The 17,634-nt window shown below is 40.5% G+C and overlaps 1 protein-coding gene across 9 annotated transcripts in view; it reads left to right on the top strand.

Annotated features, from left to right (window-relative positions):
- The window catches only part of TSNARE1 (t-SNARE domain containing 1), a 485,050-nt gene that overhangs the window by 404,963 nt on the left and 62,453 nt on the right, over nt 1–17,634 (top strand). For 6 of the 9 annotated variants that reach the window (XM_042464556.1, XM_042464550.1, XM_042464552.1 and 3 more), the window contains one exon: nt 5,577–5,691. The exons of 1 other annotated variant lie outside the window; for it this stretch is intronic. In XM_042464556.1, the coding sequence (XP_042320490.1) occupies nt 5,577–5,672 (96 nt within the window). In that variant the 3' untranslated portion in view covers nt 5,673–5,691. 2 more of the 9 variants (XM_042464551.1, XM_042464553.1) reach the window with 2 other exon arrangements.

Genomic DNA, 17,634 nt, shown 5'->3' with positions numbered 1-17,634 from the left:
ATAATAATAATAATAATAATAATAATAATAATAATAATAATAATAATAATAATATGTAAAACAATATGTTGTACTACTATGAAATATACAAATTGTGCTATTTTGCATCATTCCATGCTGCTACTTATAGGTTTTGATTTAATAACACTGAGCTATTATTTCACCAAGTTCATTCAAACAAGCAAAAAGTGTGCTATTATGCATCAGTCCCATTCAAAAGCACATTTTGAATCTTTTAGCTGCATGATGTCATTCATATTCGGGATGTAAATCTTCGAGTTCTTCATCCCTACAGGCAAGAATGAATAAATTTTTCAGTATACTCCCCACTGGAAGAGAACACAAATGATTTCTGTGCTTTTCCCAAAAGACTATTCATGCTTTGGGAAATATTTATCTGTCTAGGAGTGCACTTTTTCAGTGCTAAAAACATATTTTTGTGCAGAAACCATGCTTTCTGAGCAGAAATGCACATGCCTGTCTGGACAGAAAAATTTTTTCTGTGCAGAAAACACTATTTTCTGCTCAGGAAAAAAACAAACCCGCATTTCAATACAAATGCTTTTCAGAATGCAAGGCATCTCCCCAAAGCCTCCTGGCTCCCTGTATTCTTTCCTATCAGGTTTCTCACATTTGGGGGGGAAAAAAATTCTTACTCAGGAAATGAATGGAAAATTAATATTCTTTGCATCCCTTATCCCTATTGAGTCACCAACCCCTCTGCATGGATCCACCAAAACATACTATTCACAGACCTGTTGCTTGTCTGAAGCATTTATCTTCACTTGTCAATTTCAAATTTTGTTCTCGGATCAGAAGAAAGCATTTTTTGCACACAGCAAAGAGGCCATTTGTCTCCATCCCCACATTTGCCATTATGCATGACAACTCAAGCTGTGCACGTAGATCATAAATCAAGGGACCTCCAGAAGTTTCATTAAGCACATGAAAAGGCAACTGGTTATCACAAGAAGGATGGTAGCATGTCACCAGCTCAGATTTATTACTGAAATCCATCTTGGAAATCCAGGCATGAGTTTGTGGTGAAACAATGCCCATCCTGCAGATGTGGCTTCTTTCTCTTACTTCTGCCCCCTGTGCAATGACTTGGTTGTTGTGATAGTGGTAAAGTTGGCCACAGAGACAGGTCCTGTGTCCTGCTCAGAGTCTTAATGGAAATCTTTGTGTCTTTTGTGTCTAACAGCCATGACAGCTCCATACACATAAATCTGAATTCCACGTGAGAGATGTTATGTATGTATCACAGTAATTCTGTTGGGTTGTCATATACTTAGCTTCCTTTTTGAGATCTTCGTTTAGTACTAGCTTCTTTATGATGTTAGAGTTTCTCTTTAGCTCTAATCCGCTTATTTTGGTAATCACTTTGGGTCGCTCTGTCCTCATTTTTCTCCCTTCCTTCAAGTTAGTAGATAAATGGAATGTCTTGTTGAGATGAAGGAGGAAAAGTTTCCTTTCCAACTAGCTCACACGCTCAAAACTTAATTGCCTGTATCCTGAGTTCACCCCAAGGCCTGAAGACAGCCTTTTCTTTTTAAAATAAAGCTTATGGGGATGATCGGGTAAATCTGATTTGTTACAGGCAGATTTGTACATTGGTTGGCCTTTGTTGGAAACTGTATTGTGGGATCAAATTGACTTTTGTATAGCAAAAATCCTGTAACAGAGCAGTTTAGGTTTCAAGTAGTGTTATTCTATAGTCATTGCATAAACAAGAAGGCAGATCTAGATCAGAGTCAGTCCCACCCAATATCCTACATTGTGCTTGTATGGTGTTACTCTGTCTGTTGCATTTACACAGTAGTTCTGCTACTTAACCTTTCTTCTGAATGCTGACATTGTGCAACCAATTGTGATAAACTAGAAAATTGGAGTGAAACTAATGGAATGAAATTCAACAGAGACAAATTTCTACATTTAGACTACAAAATGTATAGGATGGGAAATGCTTGTCTTAGCAGCAGTACATATGAAAAGGACTATGGGATTATTGTTGATCATAACCTGAATAAGACCTAGAAGAGTGATGCTGGAGCAAAGAAGGAAAATAATATTTTAGCCTACTTTGCTAGAACCATAGTTTCCAAGGCAAAGGGAGTAATAGTCCCATTACATTCTAAACTAGTCAAGCCTCATCTGGAGTACTATTCTGAGCACCTCATTTTAGTAAGGATATACAGTTGACCCTCCATATCCACAGATTTAGTATCCATGGATTCAACCATGCATGGATTGAAAAGTTTCAAAACTATTATAAATTCCAAAAAGAAAACCTTGATTTTGGCATGTTATATAATAAAGGGCACCATTTTACTATACCATTGTATGTATTGGGACTTGAGCATCCACAATTTTTTGTATGTGGGGTTGGTGGGGATGCGGCTGGAATCAGCCCATGCAAATAGAAAGATATATACTGTAGACAAGTTGGAGCAGGTTCAGAGAATGGCAGCAAGAATGATAAGTCTGGAGAACAGAATATATGAAGAAAGGTTGGAAGAGGTGGGCTTTTTAAGCCTCGTGAAGAGAAGGGTGACATGATAGCAGTCTTTAAATATCTAAAGGGCTGTCACAGAGAAGAGGCTGCAGGTTGGTTTTCTGATGTCCCAAAGGGTAGGACCAGGTCTACCAGTTTGAAGTTACAAGAGAATAGATTTTCATTGAACATTAGTAGGATGTTCTTGATGATAAGAGACTTTTTAGCAATGGAACCAATTGCCTGGAAAGATGTTGGAGTCTCTTTTTCTGGATTTTTTCCAAAAAGATGCTAGACAGTTGGAGATGTTCTTGCTGACATTCTTACATAGAGCTGGGAGTGTATTTGATGGCCACCAATGACCCTTCTGATTCTGTGATTCTGTTCTTATCTGCCAAGAAGCCTGCTTATGCTTCCATTGTGCAATGGAGAACACACAGTGGCAGTTTCTGCCATCCCAGGAAACCAAGTGGTCCATTGAAGTGCCATACAAGAATGCAGAATTGCATTGCTGGAATCTGTTGGTAGGTCCCAACTAGACCCTTTCAATCAGTTGTTGAATAATGGGGCAAATTCAACCGATTCAATGACTTTATTCTAGTCTTACACTTAGGCTGCACTTGAACTGCATAAATAATACACTTTGATAACACTTTAACTTCCATGGCTCAGTGTTTTGGAATTCTGGGATTTGTAGTTTAGTGAGGCATCAGAGCTCTCTGATAGAAAAGGCTAAATATCTCACCAAATCCCACAATGCTACACTATTGAGCCATGGCAGTTAAAGTGATGCCAAACTGCATTAATTTGGTAGTGCAGACAAGGCTTTACTCCAATCTTAGCCGCCTGGCTGAGAATCCTAAATTCCTCTCTTTCAACTGTAAATTCCAGGATTCCACCAGATGGAACCGTGGCAATTAAAATATAGCCGTAGAGCTAATACTGTGTAGTCTGAAAGGATTCCTAGTCAGAAGTACAAATTTTCCTCCACTAGCAAAAGCTATGAGGAAACATGAGAACAAACTGGGTTAAGAAAAAGTGGAATGTTTCCACAAATTAAAGGAACTTGGGAAATAACTTTTTCCCCTACTGGGAGCAGGACTTTGGACAGCAAGACTGAAATGAACAAGCATTCAGTGAATTGCTAATGAAGTTATAGGTTTATCAAAAATATGCATTGATTATGGCATATATATATCTCCAGATTGACATGCAGCAGCTCCCGTTTGAAACTCTGCTGGACTCTAGCCTTCATCGGAAGCCTTTTGATCTGCCTGAATATCATTTTAAGGAAACTGGCATGATTTAAATCAGGACAGGAAAAAAAAGAGTAGTTCATAGTATTATTGGCCTTTCCTAGCAGCACTGCTGGAGCAGTGGTATTTGATAGGAAATTTGTTATTACATTTTTAAGGAAGCTTTCCTTTAAAGGTCAACTGATTTGGACCACACGTTATAATTTGTACATCTTTTCAAAGGTCACGTTGCCCAGTTTCAGTACCACTGGCTTCTCAGCTTTATCGGAACTGAGTAGATACTACATGACTAATAGATCTGATCCAACAGAAGGGGGATCTTCAGCTCAGTTCAGTTGGAAGGTCAGAAAAGGACAAAGAGAAAGAACCATCATGTCATGGAGCTGCTCTTTCTCTTTCTCTTTCTCTCTTTTAGTCCTCATGAACCCACCAATAGAAAAAGAGTGTGGAGAGCAAATAGCTAAATTACTTAGCACCATTGATTGAAGCAGATTCTACAAGTTTCAGCTTAGAGAGGTGATGAGAACGATGCTGATAGTTTCAGGGAGAAGCTAAAGATGCCCTAACATGTTCAAAGATGGAGCAAAAACGCATACACATAGATTCATAGGCAGAGCCTGCATGGTGCAGAAGTTTTACTGCTGGACTAGGAGTTCAGGTGACCAGGGTTTGAAGCTCCACTCAGCCTTGGAAACCCACTGGATGATCTTGGCAGAGTCAGAAGAAGACAATAGCAAACCTTCACTGAATAAATTGTGCCAAGAAAACTGGAGAAGTGAGTGTCGTACATCAGAGCTGATTTGTAGGCACATAACACTGGACATAGATTTCGTTTCTGTGGTATCTGTGTTCAGTTTTACACATCTTGATGAAAAAAACTGGTGTCATGGCACATTATAAAAATGATCAACATTATGGGATTTCTTTTTTTTCTTTGCTTCAAACTTTGTTTTTGCCAAACATTACGGGAGGGAGGTGCAATAAACTGATACTTCTTTGAAGAAAGCTGCATATTTTTAAAAGATATATGGCTGGCATTCTGTATTGCAGTTAGAGATTCATAACCTAGCATTATGAAGCTATAACTGGTCTGTATTTACTGTAACATATCCAGGGGTAACTGTGTTGGCCAAGAGCAAAGTATAATAACATCCAAAATCCATTGTGACAACCGAAATGCACAATGTATCATATATTTTGTGCATTTTGGTTGGCTCACTAAAGGTATCACTATTTTGTGAATTTTGGATTTTATTGTACTGTTTGTACAGTGGACTCCCCACATTCACTGGGGTTAGGGGCACAGGGCACCCTTGAAAGTGGAAAACATGCAAAATAATTAAAAAAAAATACTTTTCTTAATCCTGAGAGTACACCTCTCAAGCAATCTCTGAGTCTAGGTCCTTCAGTGCAACTCTATGGTCAACAGTTGACCATAGAATTGCACTGGAGGACCTACAAATGCCTAGATAAGTGTTTTCTCTCTCCTTCTCTATGGTCTACTTCCAGCAGAGTAATGCTGGAAGACCGAAAGATTCCTAGAGAGAACATATTACTGAAATCTATGAATAATTAAATCTGCAAAAAACCAAAGCCACAAATGTAGAGAGCTGTGTGCATTTGTCTTTTGCCTGCAAATCAAAATGTATTTCTTTTAAATGGCACATATGTGGTGTTATCTGTTTTTTTCATTTCTCTGGAGTGGCAAAGGCATCTCTTAGGTTGTACTAGATGTTGGACCTGTGCACACAACCTAGTAATTAACAAATCTTACCAGCTTGGGGAAAAAAATCTTTATCATGATTTCTTTTCTTTATCCATTTTAGCGACGAGCCAGGAGGGTGAAGTGTTGTCTCATCTCTGCTGGGCTGGCAGTCCTTCTGGTCTTCATCATAATTATCACTGTTTCAGTCAAGAAGTAAATCCACTTGGTTTTTGCAGGTAAGGCTTTTTTTCCTGGTTCCTACTATACATTGTTGATGTTAAAGCTAAGGAAACAGGACCACTGCAGAGAATACCAGCAGGGCATAGTCTGAGCTGGAGTGGGGGAGTAATGGGATGAATTTCACCATCTCCACAAGCAGAGAAGCTGAACATTTGTTGGTTAATGTGCAAGCAACAACAGGGATAGTTTGAGAGCAACTTGTAGAACTTAAGATAAAAGGGGTCAAAACTTTACACATGCCACTATATAGTATAGTTGCCCCCATCAGTGGCATCAGGTGGTTTCCATGCATATTGGAGCAATGAATCAGCTCCATGTTTCAGTGTGAGCTGTGGGAAACCCCCCATCTGAAGTAATCTTGCCACGAGAATCCTCTGATAGGGTCACCATAAATTGGAGTCAACTTTAAGATATGTACCAGTGGATCCAGCATTGTGTAGCGGTTTAAGTGTTAGACAGGAATTGTAGGAAACCAAGGTTCAGATCCCTACACAGCCATGGAAACCCACAGGGTGATCTTGGGCATGTCACACTCTCTCAGCCTCAGAGGAAGGCAAGGGCAAATCTTCCTCTAACCAAATCTGGCCAAAAAATCCCACTTTGGTAAGGTCAACTTTGGATCACCATAAATTGAAATTGACTCGAACAGTCCCTTGGATAATTCCTTTAAAAGTCAAACTGAAACCTAGAGTCCCAAGGTCATTCTAGTCCAAATGTGGAGCAACTTTTAACTTTTAAAAAAAAGTAGAAATGAAATTGTTTCCTTCCATCTCTAGTTGTATTCTCATGCTTTCTGGTGGCTACTTGTGGCTATTCCCATCATCTTGATCCTGGGTTAAGTGCCCAGGGTTTTTGCTAAATGCCTTTTTGGGCCTTCAGCCAGTCTAAAGGGAGTCTGGCTTCTTCTCCTTTTCGTGCCAAGGAATGCAAGTTTGAAATTGAACCAACTGGCTAGAAAGGCAAGGTGAAATAGGCTCCTGCTGAGTTTTCCCTTCCCTAGAAATAATTTGTCTGCAATACAGCTGAGCCAGCTGTCATCCCCTTAGTTTCTAAAGCAGAAAATGCACCACTGATTCTTCAGCTCAGTGAGCACAGAGGAGCCAGCTGTGTCTTGTACTGAGACACCCTTGCTGATGCTTTGCAAAACCCCTTCTGGAAGTATGTCATTTCCTTCCCTGGAGCAGCTTTGAAGATCAAGGAGAGATATTTGGAGAAACTCCTGGAGATGTTTGATTCACCTCCCTCATTCTTCGTGGAGCGAACTAGACAAGCATTTCAGGGTTGAATTGTAACTGGATAGCAAGGGAATCTTCTCATTACTAAGATGGTCAACTATTTCCTGAGTAATTGGCAACATGTTGAGGTTTTTATTCCTTGAGACCAATTTTCATCTTCCTTCAGTAGAATTCAATGAATTCAAATAGATATTACTTCCATACCTTCACAATTCCAATCAGTTTGGAGAGTGTAAAACAGGAATACTTGAGAAATTTCATGTTTGCACATTCAGATATGACCTGACCTGGACCACGCACCAGACTGACTGGAATTGTGAAGGTATGAAGTAATTCCGGCACTTTATTTGGTCCTACAGTTGTATAGCTTAAGGTAACATTTTCTTTCTCTCTGGGTTCATCTACACTATAAAAATCATGCAGTTTGACATCACTTTAACTGCCATTGCTCCATCCTACAGAATTCTGGAATTTGTAGTTTTGTAACATTCTCTGTCAGAGAAAGCTGAAATACCTTGTAAAACTGCAAGTCCCCGGCTTCCATAGGATGGATCTTCGGAACTTAAAGTGGTGTCAAACCACACTATTTCTACAGTGTGTACTAAACAGTTTCAGGTAAATGGTTAATAATTTAGAACTCAAATGCTTAGCTAGGATATAGAGCTAAGGAAGTTTAGCCCAGGAAACAGGATGTTGGGTTAGGCATTGTGTAGCATACAGCATTGAGTATGTGGAGTATAAACCTAGACAAGTAGAGCTTGTGCATTCATTAAGCTCTTCACTGATCATTCTGTAAAACCCTTGTGGTTGAATGGCAGCACTGTACAACCGAACATATATTGGAACATGCAACCAAAGGTATAATTGAATGCACATCTCATGTCTGTGGGCATTTCTATGCACAGCAGCACCACACATACAATTCTATTTCTGCAACCTTGAATAGGAGAGGCAGTTCAACTTTTCAATAAGTTGCAGCCCTCTTGCACTTTTTAACATCATCCCAGTTTTTCAAAAGTCAAAATTAGACTTCTGGACACCTGAAATGTTCTATTTTATATTTTGCTATATTTGGCAGGCTGTAACCAAAATCCTGTTGGTGTCTTACACATGTATCCCAGTCCTAGCATACAACTTCATGTTAATTTCTTTGATGTGATGGAAATGGAGTTGAACATGCAATACTCGTGTACGGACAGAGACGCATTCTCAGTTGATGCATATTGAACTGCTGAAATTGGTGGTAGTATTTTTTTGGTTTCACATGCACTCCATTGTACCTTTTGTTTTACTTTCTACCATACACCCTGTTTACTTTCTATCGTACATGTTTTTCTATTTCACAATATGCATGCTGTTGTGCATTCCATTGCACAATATGCCCATTCAACACAGGGGCTACATAGCTCAGTCAGTGTATAACTCCACATGCAGTGATTGATACTGCTATCGTGTCTCATGGTGGCAAGTGCTCTGGTGGCACATGCACTTGTGAATCAAGAGAAGAAGCAAGAGAGAGCTGTGGATAAAGAGACCAGGGACAAACACAGAGCTTTCCTAAGACTATAAGCATGACTCATACAATCCATAGTTTGAGCATAGAAGTCTGTTCAAGAAAGGTCGAAAGCCAGGAAGAGAATGAAGCAAACCGATAGTCATATGAAGGAAAGGAGATGTAACACAATGACAGGTAGAGATCCTGGATCCGTTGTGTTACAGCAAAGAGATGGTCTTGGCTGTATGAATTTTTTTGTCCTGTACCTTCAAGTCATTTCCAACTAATGACAACCCTCAGGCAAACCTATTGTGGGGTTTTCATGGCAGTTTTTCCAGGCAAAGCATTATCTTAAGATGGCAGCCACAGATGCTGGCGAAATGTCAGGAAGAAACTTTTCTGGAACATAATAATAATAATAATAATTTGTTTTTTTATATACCGCTATTCCAAAGATCATAGCGGTGAACAGCAAGTAAGCTAATTAGCAAGTAAGCTAATTTGCCCCCAACAGTCTGGGTACTCATTTTAGCGACCTCGGAAGGATGCAAGCCTGAGTCAAGCTTGGGCCCTTTTGCTGGTCTTGAACTCGCAACCTTGTGGTTTTGAGTGAATGGCTGCAGTACAGGCATTTAACCACTGCGCCACCAGGGCTCCTTATTGGCCACATAGTCCAAAAAACCCACAAAAAACAAACCTAGGATCCTAGCTCATGTTCCTGGAAGTTTCCATGCACCGGAAATTGTCACCATCCAGACCTGCCACAATTCCCCTTCCCTGGGGGAAAAAAAAAAAAAACAGGCCAATATGTTGACCTAAAATCAGGTGGCTTTGCAGAATCCATTATGACTGAGGGAAAGGTGGCTTGTGTGATTGAAAGAAATAGCCTCAAAGAATCCTCAAACTGCCTTTGATTAGGAACATTTGTCATTGTTTTGACGTGTCCCCATTTGAAATCACAGCAATGTCTGTTGGCCACATTTCCGCAGCATTGCTCTTCAACACGGCTGACCATGCTGGCTTTCTGTATGCCTTGTATAGAGGACAGAAAATCCTGCTTCCACCTATGTGGTGCCTTCCTTAGGCTGGCAGAACTTTCCTCTCTCCCTCCCTCTTTTGCCCTGAGAATGGATGTTAATGCATCGTTGTAGCCACGGCAATTCCCCGTCTATGAGGAAATGTTGAATGAAGCCATAACTCAGTCTAACGAATGTTGTAAATAAGGGCAAAACACAGCCAGCTCGGTTCTGTAGAATGGCTGTTGCTTTCCAAATTGATGCCATGGGGACAGTTTTGCTTATTGGCTCTCAGTTTTTACCACCAGGCCGTACGTCGCTCAGTGGTTGAAAGCACCAGCTAGATTGCAGGCCTGTTTTCCCCTCCAGAACTACAGGGACTTCATCATATTTACCAGCTGCCAGTCCTCAGCTTGGCCCCTGAGCTGAAATTGCTTATGGACTCCCTTCCTTTTCTAAGAAGGGAAACCTGCAATCCATCTTTGCAATTACTCCTGTTCTAAAATCTCAAATCATTCCCAGGCTTTTAAAGAAACCTTTTCTTCACCTCCATCAATATCTTTTTAAAGGCCTCACAGAGCCGCTACAAGACAAGTCTCCAAGAACTTTTTGAATAGCGGAGGGAGGGAAGGAAAATATGCCCTGTAGGTTGCATATAGCCCCTGAACCTGACGCTGTGGCCTCTAAAATTCCCAGGCAGTCTTCCAAAGCCCCCCAAGCCACCTCCTCGCAAATAATTAGCTTGATTTTTTGAGTAATTTTCCATTTGAAAAACATCAGCGTATGCAAAACCAACTACCAAAGTGGTGGTTCATCCTTTCCCATCTTCTGGAATCTCCTAAGATGCCTTCTCATGGAGAGCTTTTATTTCAGCGATAAATTAGCTGGAAATGACACCCAGAAGTGATGTGGTGTCACTTCCAGTGCTCTTGGACTGATCACTGCAACCCCCAGAAAGGCATAGATGTGACTATTGACTCTTGACCCCAGCATGGCGATCCCACTGCCCTACAGTTCTTGTGGCAAGACAGAAATGGACTTCTTCCACTGAGAGTCTCCTTGATATGAAGAACTTCCAGTGAGATTCCTGGAGGGGGTAATTTTCTTTGGATAGAAAATCTCCATTTAGTTTCTCACACTGATATTTCTGGTGTGACAAGAAATTTGTCACAATATACTTCTGGGCCATTCTGACTATTGTCTGATTGATTATTTTGGCATTGTCCACAGCAGGGTATCACATTCTCCATTCCAGGACACAACCCCTTTGTGTTAATGGTCTGTATTCCCTATCAGTAGCTGATAGGGAATACAAAATATTATTGCAAAGTATTAGTCAAGTGTACTTAACTAAGTAATTCTCCTGGCCCCACCCAACAAACTTGACAGAAACATCACCCGTGTTCCATCATTCACATCTGCTCTGTGGCAATAGTGTCAAAATCATGACTGAGTAGCAATCATAAATATGAAACAGTTGTCTAGATTTACTCATCTACTGTTGTTGTGTGCCTCCATGTCATTTCCAACTTAGGGCAAACCTTCCATGGGGTTTTCTTTGCAAGATATATTCAGAGGGAGGTTGTTTTTGCATTTGCCTTCCTCTGAGGCTGAGACAGTGTGACTTGCCCAAGGTCATCCAGTGAGTTTCTATGGTTGAGCAAGGATTCAAACTCTGTAGTCCAATGCTCAAAACCACTACACCATTTTGGCTCTCTTCACTCATCCATACATATTTCATATTCACAATCCCTGTTTAAGTATACTTAACTAAGTTGCTAATAAAGAATACAGGCCATTAATACAAAGGGATTGTGTTCTAGAATGGAAAACATGATATAGAGCCATGAACAATGCCACATAGACAATAATCAAAATGTCTCAGAAGTCTACTGTGCTACTAAACTAAGTAGCTGATAGAGAATACAGGCCACTATTACTAGTATTGATAGAATTGGTATTGCATATGGATTCATTCTCCACCGGCAGAGACTGAAATGATGCACAATAAATAAAAATGCATGTTGTTGTTGATTACTGTCAAAAACAATTTCAATTTATGGTGACTTTGTGAATGAGAGACCCCCAATTCCCTTGCTCAGGTCCTGCAGAGGCAGGACTGTGGCTTCCTTGATGGAGTCAATCCACCCATAATGTGGCCTTTTCCTCTTTTCTTAACTATCATCCACTTTATTGATTATTATCATCTTTTCCAATGAGTCATGCCATCTCATGCTATGTTGAAAGAGTGCTAGCCTCACTTTAATCAGTTTGGCTTATAGGAAAAGTTCAGGTTTGAGTTGCTCCAGTTCTAATTTATTTCTCTTTTTGCCAGTCCATGATATCAGAAGAACTCTTCTCCAGCATTACATTGTCAATGGCAGGGACAAGCAGCCCTCTGTAGGGTATCCAGAATTTTGATGTTCCTCTTGAAAATAACTTGCCCCATTTCTTAGCAGGCTATAACTCAGTAAAAACCAAGGCTTGAAGATTTGACTGCTTGAAAATTGGTTACTTTTAAACAGAATAAGAACCACAGAATCAATTGTTGAGTGGTGTGTCACTATATAGATGCATCACATTCAATGGGTTTACTTTAATTGGGTCTATTTACAGTAAGATTTGGGACTACACTTTTGGCATGGAGATCCAATAAACAGACTGTTGGCACTTAAATTTCCACCAGAATACTTAGAACATCATCTGAAGAATGGAAGCTTCTCTCTGCTTCCCATTTCTCTCTCCTCTAGGTGTGCAACAGACTTGGAGGGTGGGCGTGTGGATACAGCTCTGTTCTTCCCCAACTACCTTCTGTCCTTGTGCATGGAAGAAGTAGGATCAGCTTCTGTCCCTAGACTGAGGTTGCACCTTCTTTAACCAGTACAAAGTCAACCAGAACAAACTGGAGCATAAACACACAGCTGTCAGTGGTTGGGCAGGATACAGCTGAGCCCAGGAGCTCCTGAGTTGCTTTTGTGCAGCTGGGCAAAAGTGGTTGCACAAGGGGGTGTATATTGCTTCCTTCTGTGGTGTTCCCCAAAATATATATGCTGGATTAACTGTCAATTATACTACCATAGGTCACAGAAAAGCAGAGGAAAACCTCCCTACCACTGACATAGATAGTACAGTAGGTCCTTGTTATTCACTGGGGTTTGGTTCGAAGACCCATCATGAAATCTGTGGATACTCAAGTCCTACTATGTACACTGGCATAGTAAAACAGTCTCTCTCTCTCTCTCTCTCTCTCTCTCTTCAAGTCTGGCAAATGCAGAATGATACTTTTGGAGTTGCCATGTGCCGAGATTTCAAGGCCAAAGCTTGAGACCTGGCCACAACTTCTAATATTTTTATAGTATTGGGCCCTGATGATCTTATACGGGGCAACTCCTGGTAATGCCAGTAAGCATGATGCATGAAGCATCAACATAATTACACAGAGGATGCTGTTCAAATAAAAACACCAAGTCTAAGTAATGAGGAAAATGTATGCTGTTATTTAAAAGTATATTTTCCAGCCATGGATGGTTTAATCTATGGATGAAGATACCATTGATATAGAGGGCCAACTGTATAAACGTACACTTTTGAAGGCAGTATTGTCACACTGAGATTCCTCCTCTTTGCCCTGTGAACTGGAAGAAAGAGGTCAGACCCAGAGATTCAGGGCAGGCCCTGAGATATTGGACTTTATTATAGTTGTTATAATTCACAAATAGAGGACAGAAGTCTCATGGGTAATATAGCAGTCCAAACATCAAGAAGTCAATAATAATGGATCAGACAGTAGCTGGGGAAACCAATATAGGCAAAGAAAGACACAAAAGAGTTCAATTCCAAGGGTCCTAAAAGCCTGGTGGTCTCCAAGCTAGGTTGGGAGTCTTTTCTATAGGGTAGAAAAGCAGCTGACAAGTCTTTGCTGCCTGTTTCATCTAGGCAGGCTGATGGTTCAGGAGAACAGCTGAGGCAGAACTACTCGAACTGCAGCGGTGCCAAATCTCTCCCCAAACATTCTTATGCCACTGCTATTCCAGAGGGAGGTACCACAGTGGTTCCCAGAATCCCCCAACCAAGAAACCTCCAGAATTTGGAAAAATTACCATTCTGGATTACAGTTCCCAGAATCCTCCCCCCATCCAACTTTTCCAAACTCTGCAACTTTCACTTCTCCTCCTCTATAGAATGTAGGTTATTTCAGTGACAGAGGAACGCAAGCATCCTGTTCATCTGCCAGACAACATGGCCACAGATGACGCTGCCTCCTGGGATGCTGAGCGTGGATAATGACATGGCTACACATTTTGCAGTCAGGTTCCCCTGAGACATCGCTTGCGTCTGCACGAAGAAGCAAAATGACCTCAGGAAAAATAACAGCTGGTGTGCTCTGACTTGCTAGTGTTTTTTCTTGTCCCCCACCTTGTTCAGATATTAAAGGTATTTCTCCAAATAACAAATAAGCACAATACTCACAACTTGCCCTTTGACTCCACATGCATTTCCTTTTGCAAGAGCAAAGGGAAATGCTGTGCTAGCATTTACTGAGCTATTTCTATTTCATTTTGCTCTTCCATGTCATCAGGTTATTTTCCCAATATATGCTCATAGATAGCAAAAACACTGGTTAGAGGTTAATGTTTTTTCCTCTATTCTAGCTGTGCTATTCTACTGTGCTTTGAGCACTTGAATGATGTTTCTATGCATTTGACTACACTGGTTTTAGACTAATTGAAACTACTGCAGCCTAGTGCTTGTTTTCTGAGTGGCAGATATATATATATATAATTTGTCAAAACTGAGCTTGTTTGTTGACATTGGGGATGAGTCAATTACTTGTCCCTTTCTGCCTTTCCAAAGCTGTTTAGGATACATAATCCTAAATCGTATTCTTAATACTAAATAGAATAGACCCATTGAATCAACTAGATTTACCCGTGTGTTAATTCACTATTCAATAATGGATTGAATGAGTCTATTCTGGTTGGGATTAATCAACTGGGTTTACAATCAGTTGAATATTAATATATTCAACTGATTGTAAATATTAAAATATTTGTAAATAATAAAATATTAGAATATTAAAAGAATCACCGACCTGCAACCTTCCACCCAATGTCAACTGAAGAACGAGGAAGTTACTTTTTGCTTGTAGAGCAAAAGTAACTTTTCCAAGCTCTGACCATGTGTGGAATATGACATGTCAGTCAAGGAATGGAGGTACCATTCTTCTCTCGCAAAGAAGGCAAGGAGGATGTTGCATATACTGTATCATGTTTCCTTACATATGGAGCCCCTTGCAAAATACCTATTTTATATGTTAAATTATGCATGTAGTGCAAGCATGTGAATTAAGTGGGTTGTGGATCACAGATACTTTATTCTGGCTCTCCAGCCCTGTGTCTGCCCCATCAGAGGGGAGAAGGTGCTTAAAAATATGGAGAATTGGAACTTCCAGAAGGCATGTTTGCTGCGAATTCTCTGCATATGTACAACACTCCTTCTAAAATTATAGAATCATAAAGTTAGAAGGCCATCAGATCAACCCTGCTTAATGCAGGATCTCCAGGTGTTTTGGACTTCAGCTCACAGAAGCTTTAGCTATCTTGACCAATGCTCTAAGGTTCTAGGCACTGAAGTCCATAACACCTGGAAGGCCAGAGTTTGGGAATTACTAAGCTAGAACATCCCAGCAGGGAGCTGCTCAGCCTGTTTCTGAAGAGGTCCAGACAAGGAGACCCCACCACTTCTCTAGGGAATTGGAACCACTCTCACTGTCAAGAAATTCCTTCTAATGTTCATTCAAAACTATTATACCTAGTCATACCCTCCAAGGCAGCAGAGAGTAGGCCTGCCCCAACTCAAATACCTTTGAGGTATTTAAAGAGGGCAGTCCTATCACCCCTGAATCTTCTCTTCACCAAGCTGAACATTCCCACCTCCTTCAACCTTCCTTCATGCATTTTATTCTCTGTACTTTTTGTCATCATTGTTGCCCTTCTCTGAGCCTGATTCCATCTGTCTATATCCTTCTCAAAATGAGGTGTCCAGAAATGAATGGAGTACCCCAACTGAGGCCTGACCAGTGCAGAATATTGTAGGACAGAATATAGTCCCTTGACTTGGAAATTATACTTTTGTTGTTCTTGATTTTTGAACCTCTTTCTCTCTCTTATTTCCTCCTCCTCCTCTTAGCAAGCCCTAAACTTCATATTGCTTAACTGCAAACCCTTAGGCTTGCGACTTGGCTCATTTGAGTTAGTACTTCCCCATCCTAAAACAACCGTACTCTGTTAGGTGCAGATTTGTATTTTGCATGTACTGTTTGCCATTTATGAAGCTCTGCCATAGTATTTGCTATTCAACAATGCCATTATTGACTATATCTTGGTTGTTGTGTGTTCAATAAAGCCCACGTTTCAATTATGTGTGAATGTGGCTTATTGGTTCCCATTCGCCTAAGATGCACCACCACCAAGATCAGAAAATCTCTTACAGGCATAACATATATGAGCTGATGCATGAACTCTGGGTGCATGTTTCTTCATTTATTTGCTACTATCTAAAGTACACACAGTGCTTTCCAACTCTCTACTCACAAATGGGTGCACGGAGCCCTTTGTTTTTCCAGGTACATTTGTTTCTTTTGGCCTTGGTAATCTTACCAGAAATGCCTTAGAGAGCCTTCTCTACAGCAAAATCTACATAAACGAAATAATTACTCCTTATTTCAATCCCAATTCTGTAGAAACACACAACAATCATATCATTCTAATGTGGAAATACTTTTTTTTTAATGCCTGGCGTTCTCAGGCAATTTGAAAAAAACACCATCTCTTGCTCTGTTGTTTTGGGAAAGCACATTTTTAAAAGAAATGTATGGTGTGACCACTAAATTGGGATCATGATGGAATCATGGGAGTGACAGGTTGGTGGGTGGTTACCTAGGGAGATTATCAGATGGGGGGAATCAGGGAAGAAAAAGGCACACTCCTGGCAAAGTTGCGTGATTGTGCTAAAGATTTTCAGACCAAGTTTCACTTAACCTGGACTTAACCCATGAAGATCCAGGAAGGCTCCAGCAACAAACCATTCCCAGGAACCCCCCCCCCCCCATCTGATAATCTCTTTATGATCAGGTGGTCACCTAGAATACCAGATCATTCCAATCACAATTCCACAAGGGAAGGGTAGCTTCCTTGTTTGTATCAGCATCTGGAAAACCCAATGTCACATTTCATTTAATGTTTTAATTTTGGATCGGGTGTCTGTTTGCAAACCATTGCACACATTCATAGCTGGCATTTCATCTCCCCTGCTCTACTGGCTTCTCTTTATGAAAGCCTATTTGATTAAGAAAATATGCACATGTGTGGCTGGAATCCTCCCTCAAAAAAAAAAAAAAAACCCTACAGCTGCTGAAATCATGTGACACCAATACAGCAAAGATGTGCATATACCCCTTAGCACAGATGTGGCTACGTAATGGGGGTCAACTTTCCAAAATGATTTTAGTTTAGATTAAAATTAGTGTGTCTGGCAGTAAAGAGGTCAAACCAGGGCAGAGATACTTTGCAGATCGTAGCAGCAGTATCCAAGACTTCTCCTGGTTTTCTGCTATGTTGCCTTAGGAATCATAACACTTGTGACTGGGAGAGACTACTTATCTTTCTGTCTTGATTACATCTTGATCTAATTTGGTACTCCAAGCAGATCCAAAGGACCTCTTGTTTTCCAGTCCTCTCTTTTCCTTTTCCTTAACTCAGGAATTATATGCACAGTGTTACAGACATCCTTTTCCCAGTTTCTCACCCTTTTAAAACTTTAGTAGTCTCACATTAGAGTTTTAGCCTTCACCTGTTTTCTAAGTTTCTTTTCTTCCTCATGAATGTCATCAGTAGGGCCTTAGAGAGCCTTCACTATTATTTCCTGGTGAATTATGACAGCCTCCCCTTTTGCTTCTCCCATTGAGAATTTTGTCTTGAAATAAATGTGATCTACCACAATCATAGACTCTAAAGTTGGAAGAGACCACTATGGCCATCCAGGCCAACCCTTTGCCATGCAGGAACACACAGTCAAAGCACTCCCAACAGATGGCCATCCAGCTTCTGTTTAAAAACGTCCAAATAAAGTGAATCCATCACTCACTGGGGCAACATATTCCACGGTTGAACAGCTCTTACTCTCAGGAAGTTT

The sequence above is a fragment of the Sceloporus undulatus genome, chromosome 4 (genome assembly GCF_019175285.1).
Source record: "Sceloporus undulatus isolate JIND9_A2432 ecotype Alabama chromosome 4, SceUnd_v1.1, whole genome shotgun sequence".
In the NCBI taxonomy this organism is placed as follows: Eukaryota; Metazoa; Chordata; class Lepidosauria; order Squamata; family Phrynosomatidae; genus Sceloporus; species Sceloporus undulatus.
The sequence above is the reverse complement of the archived record's forward strand: the minus strand, read 5'-3'. Positions and strand labels throughout refer to the sequence as shown.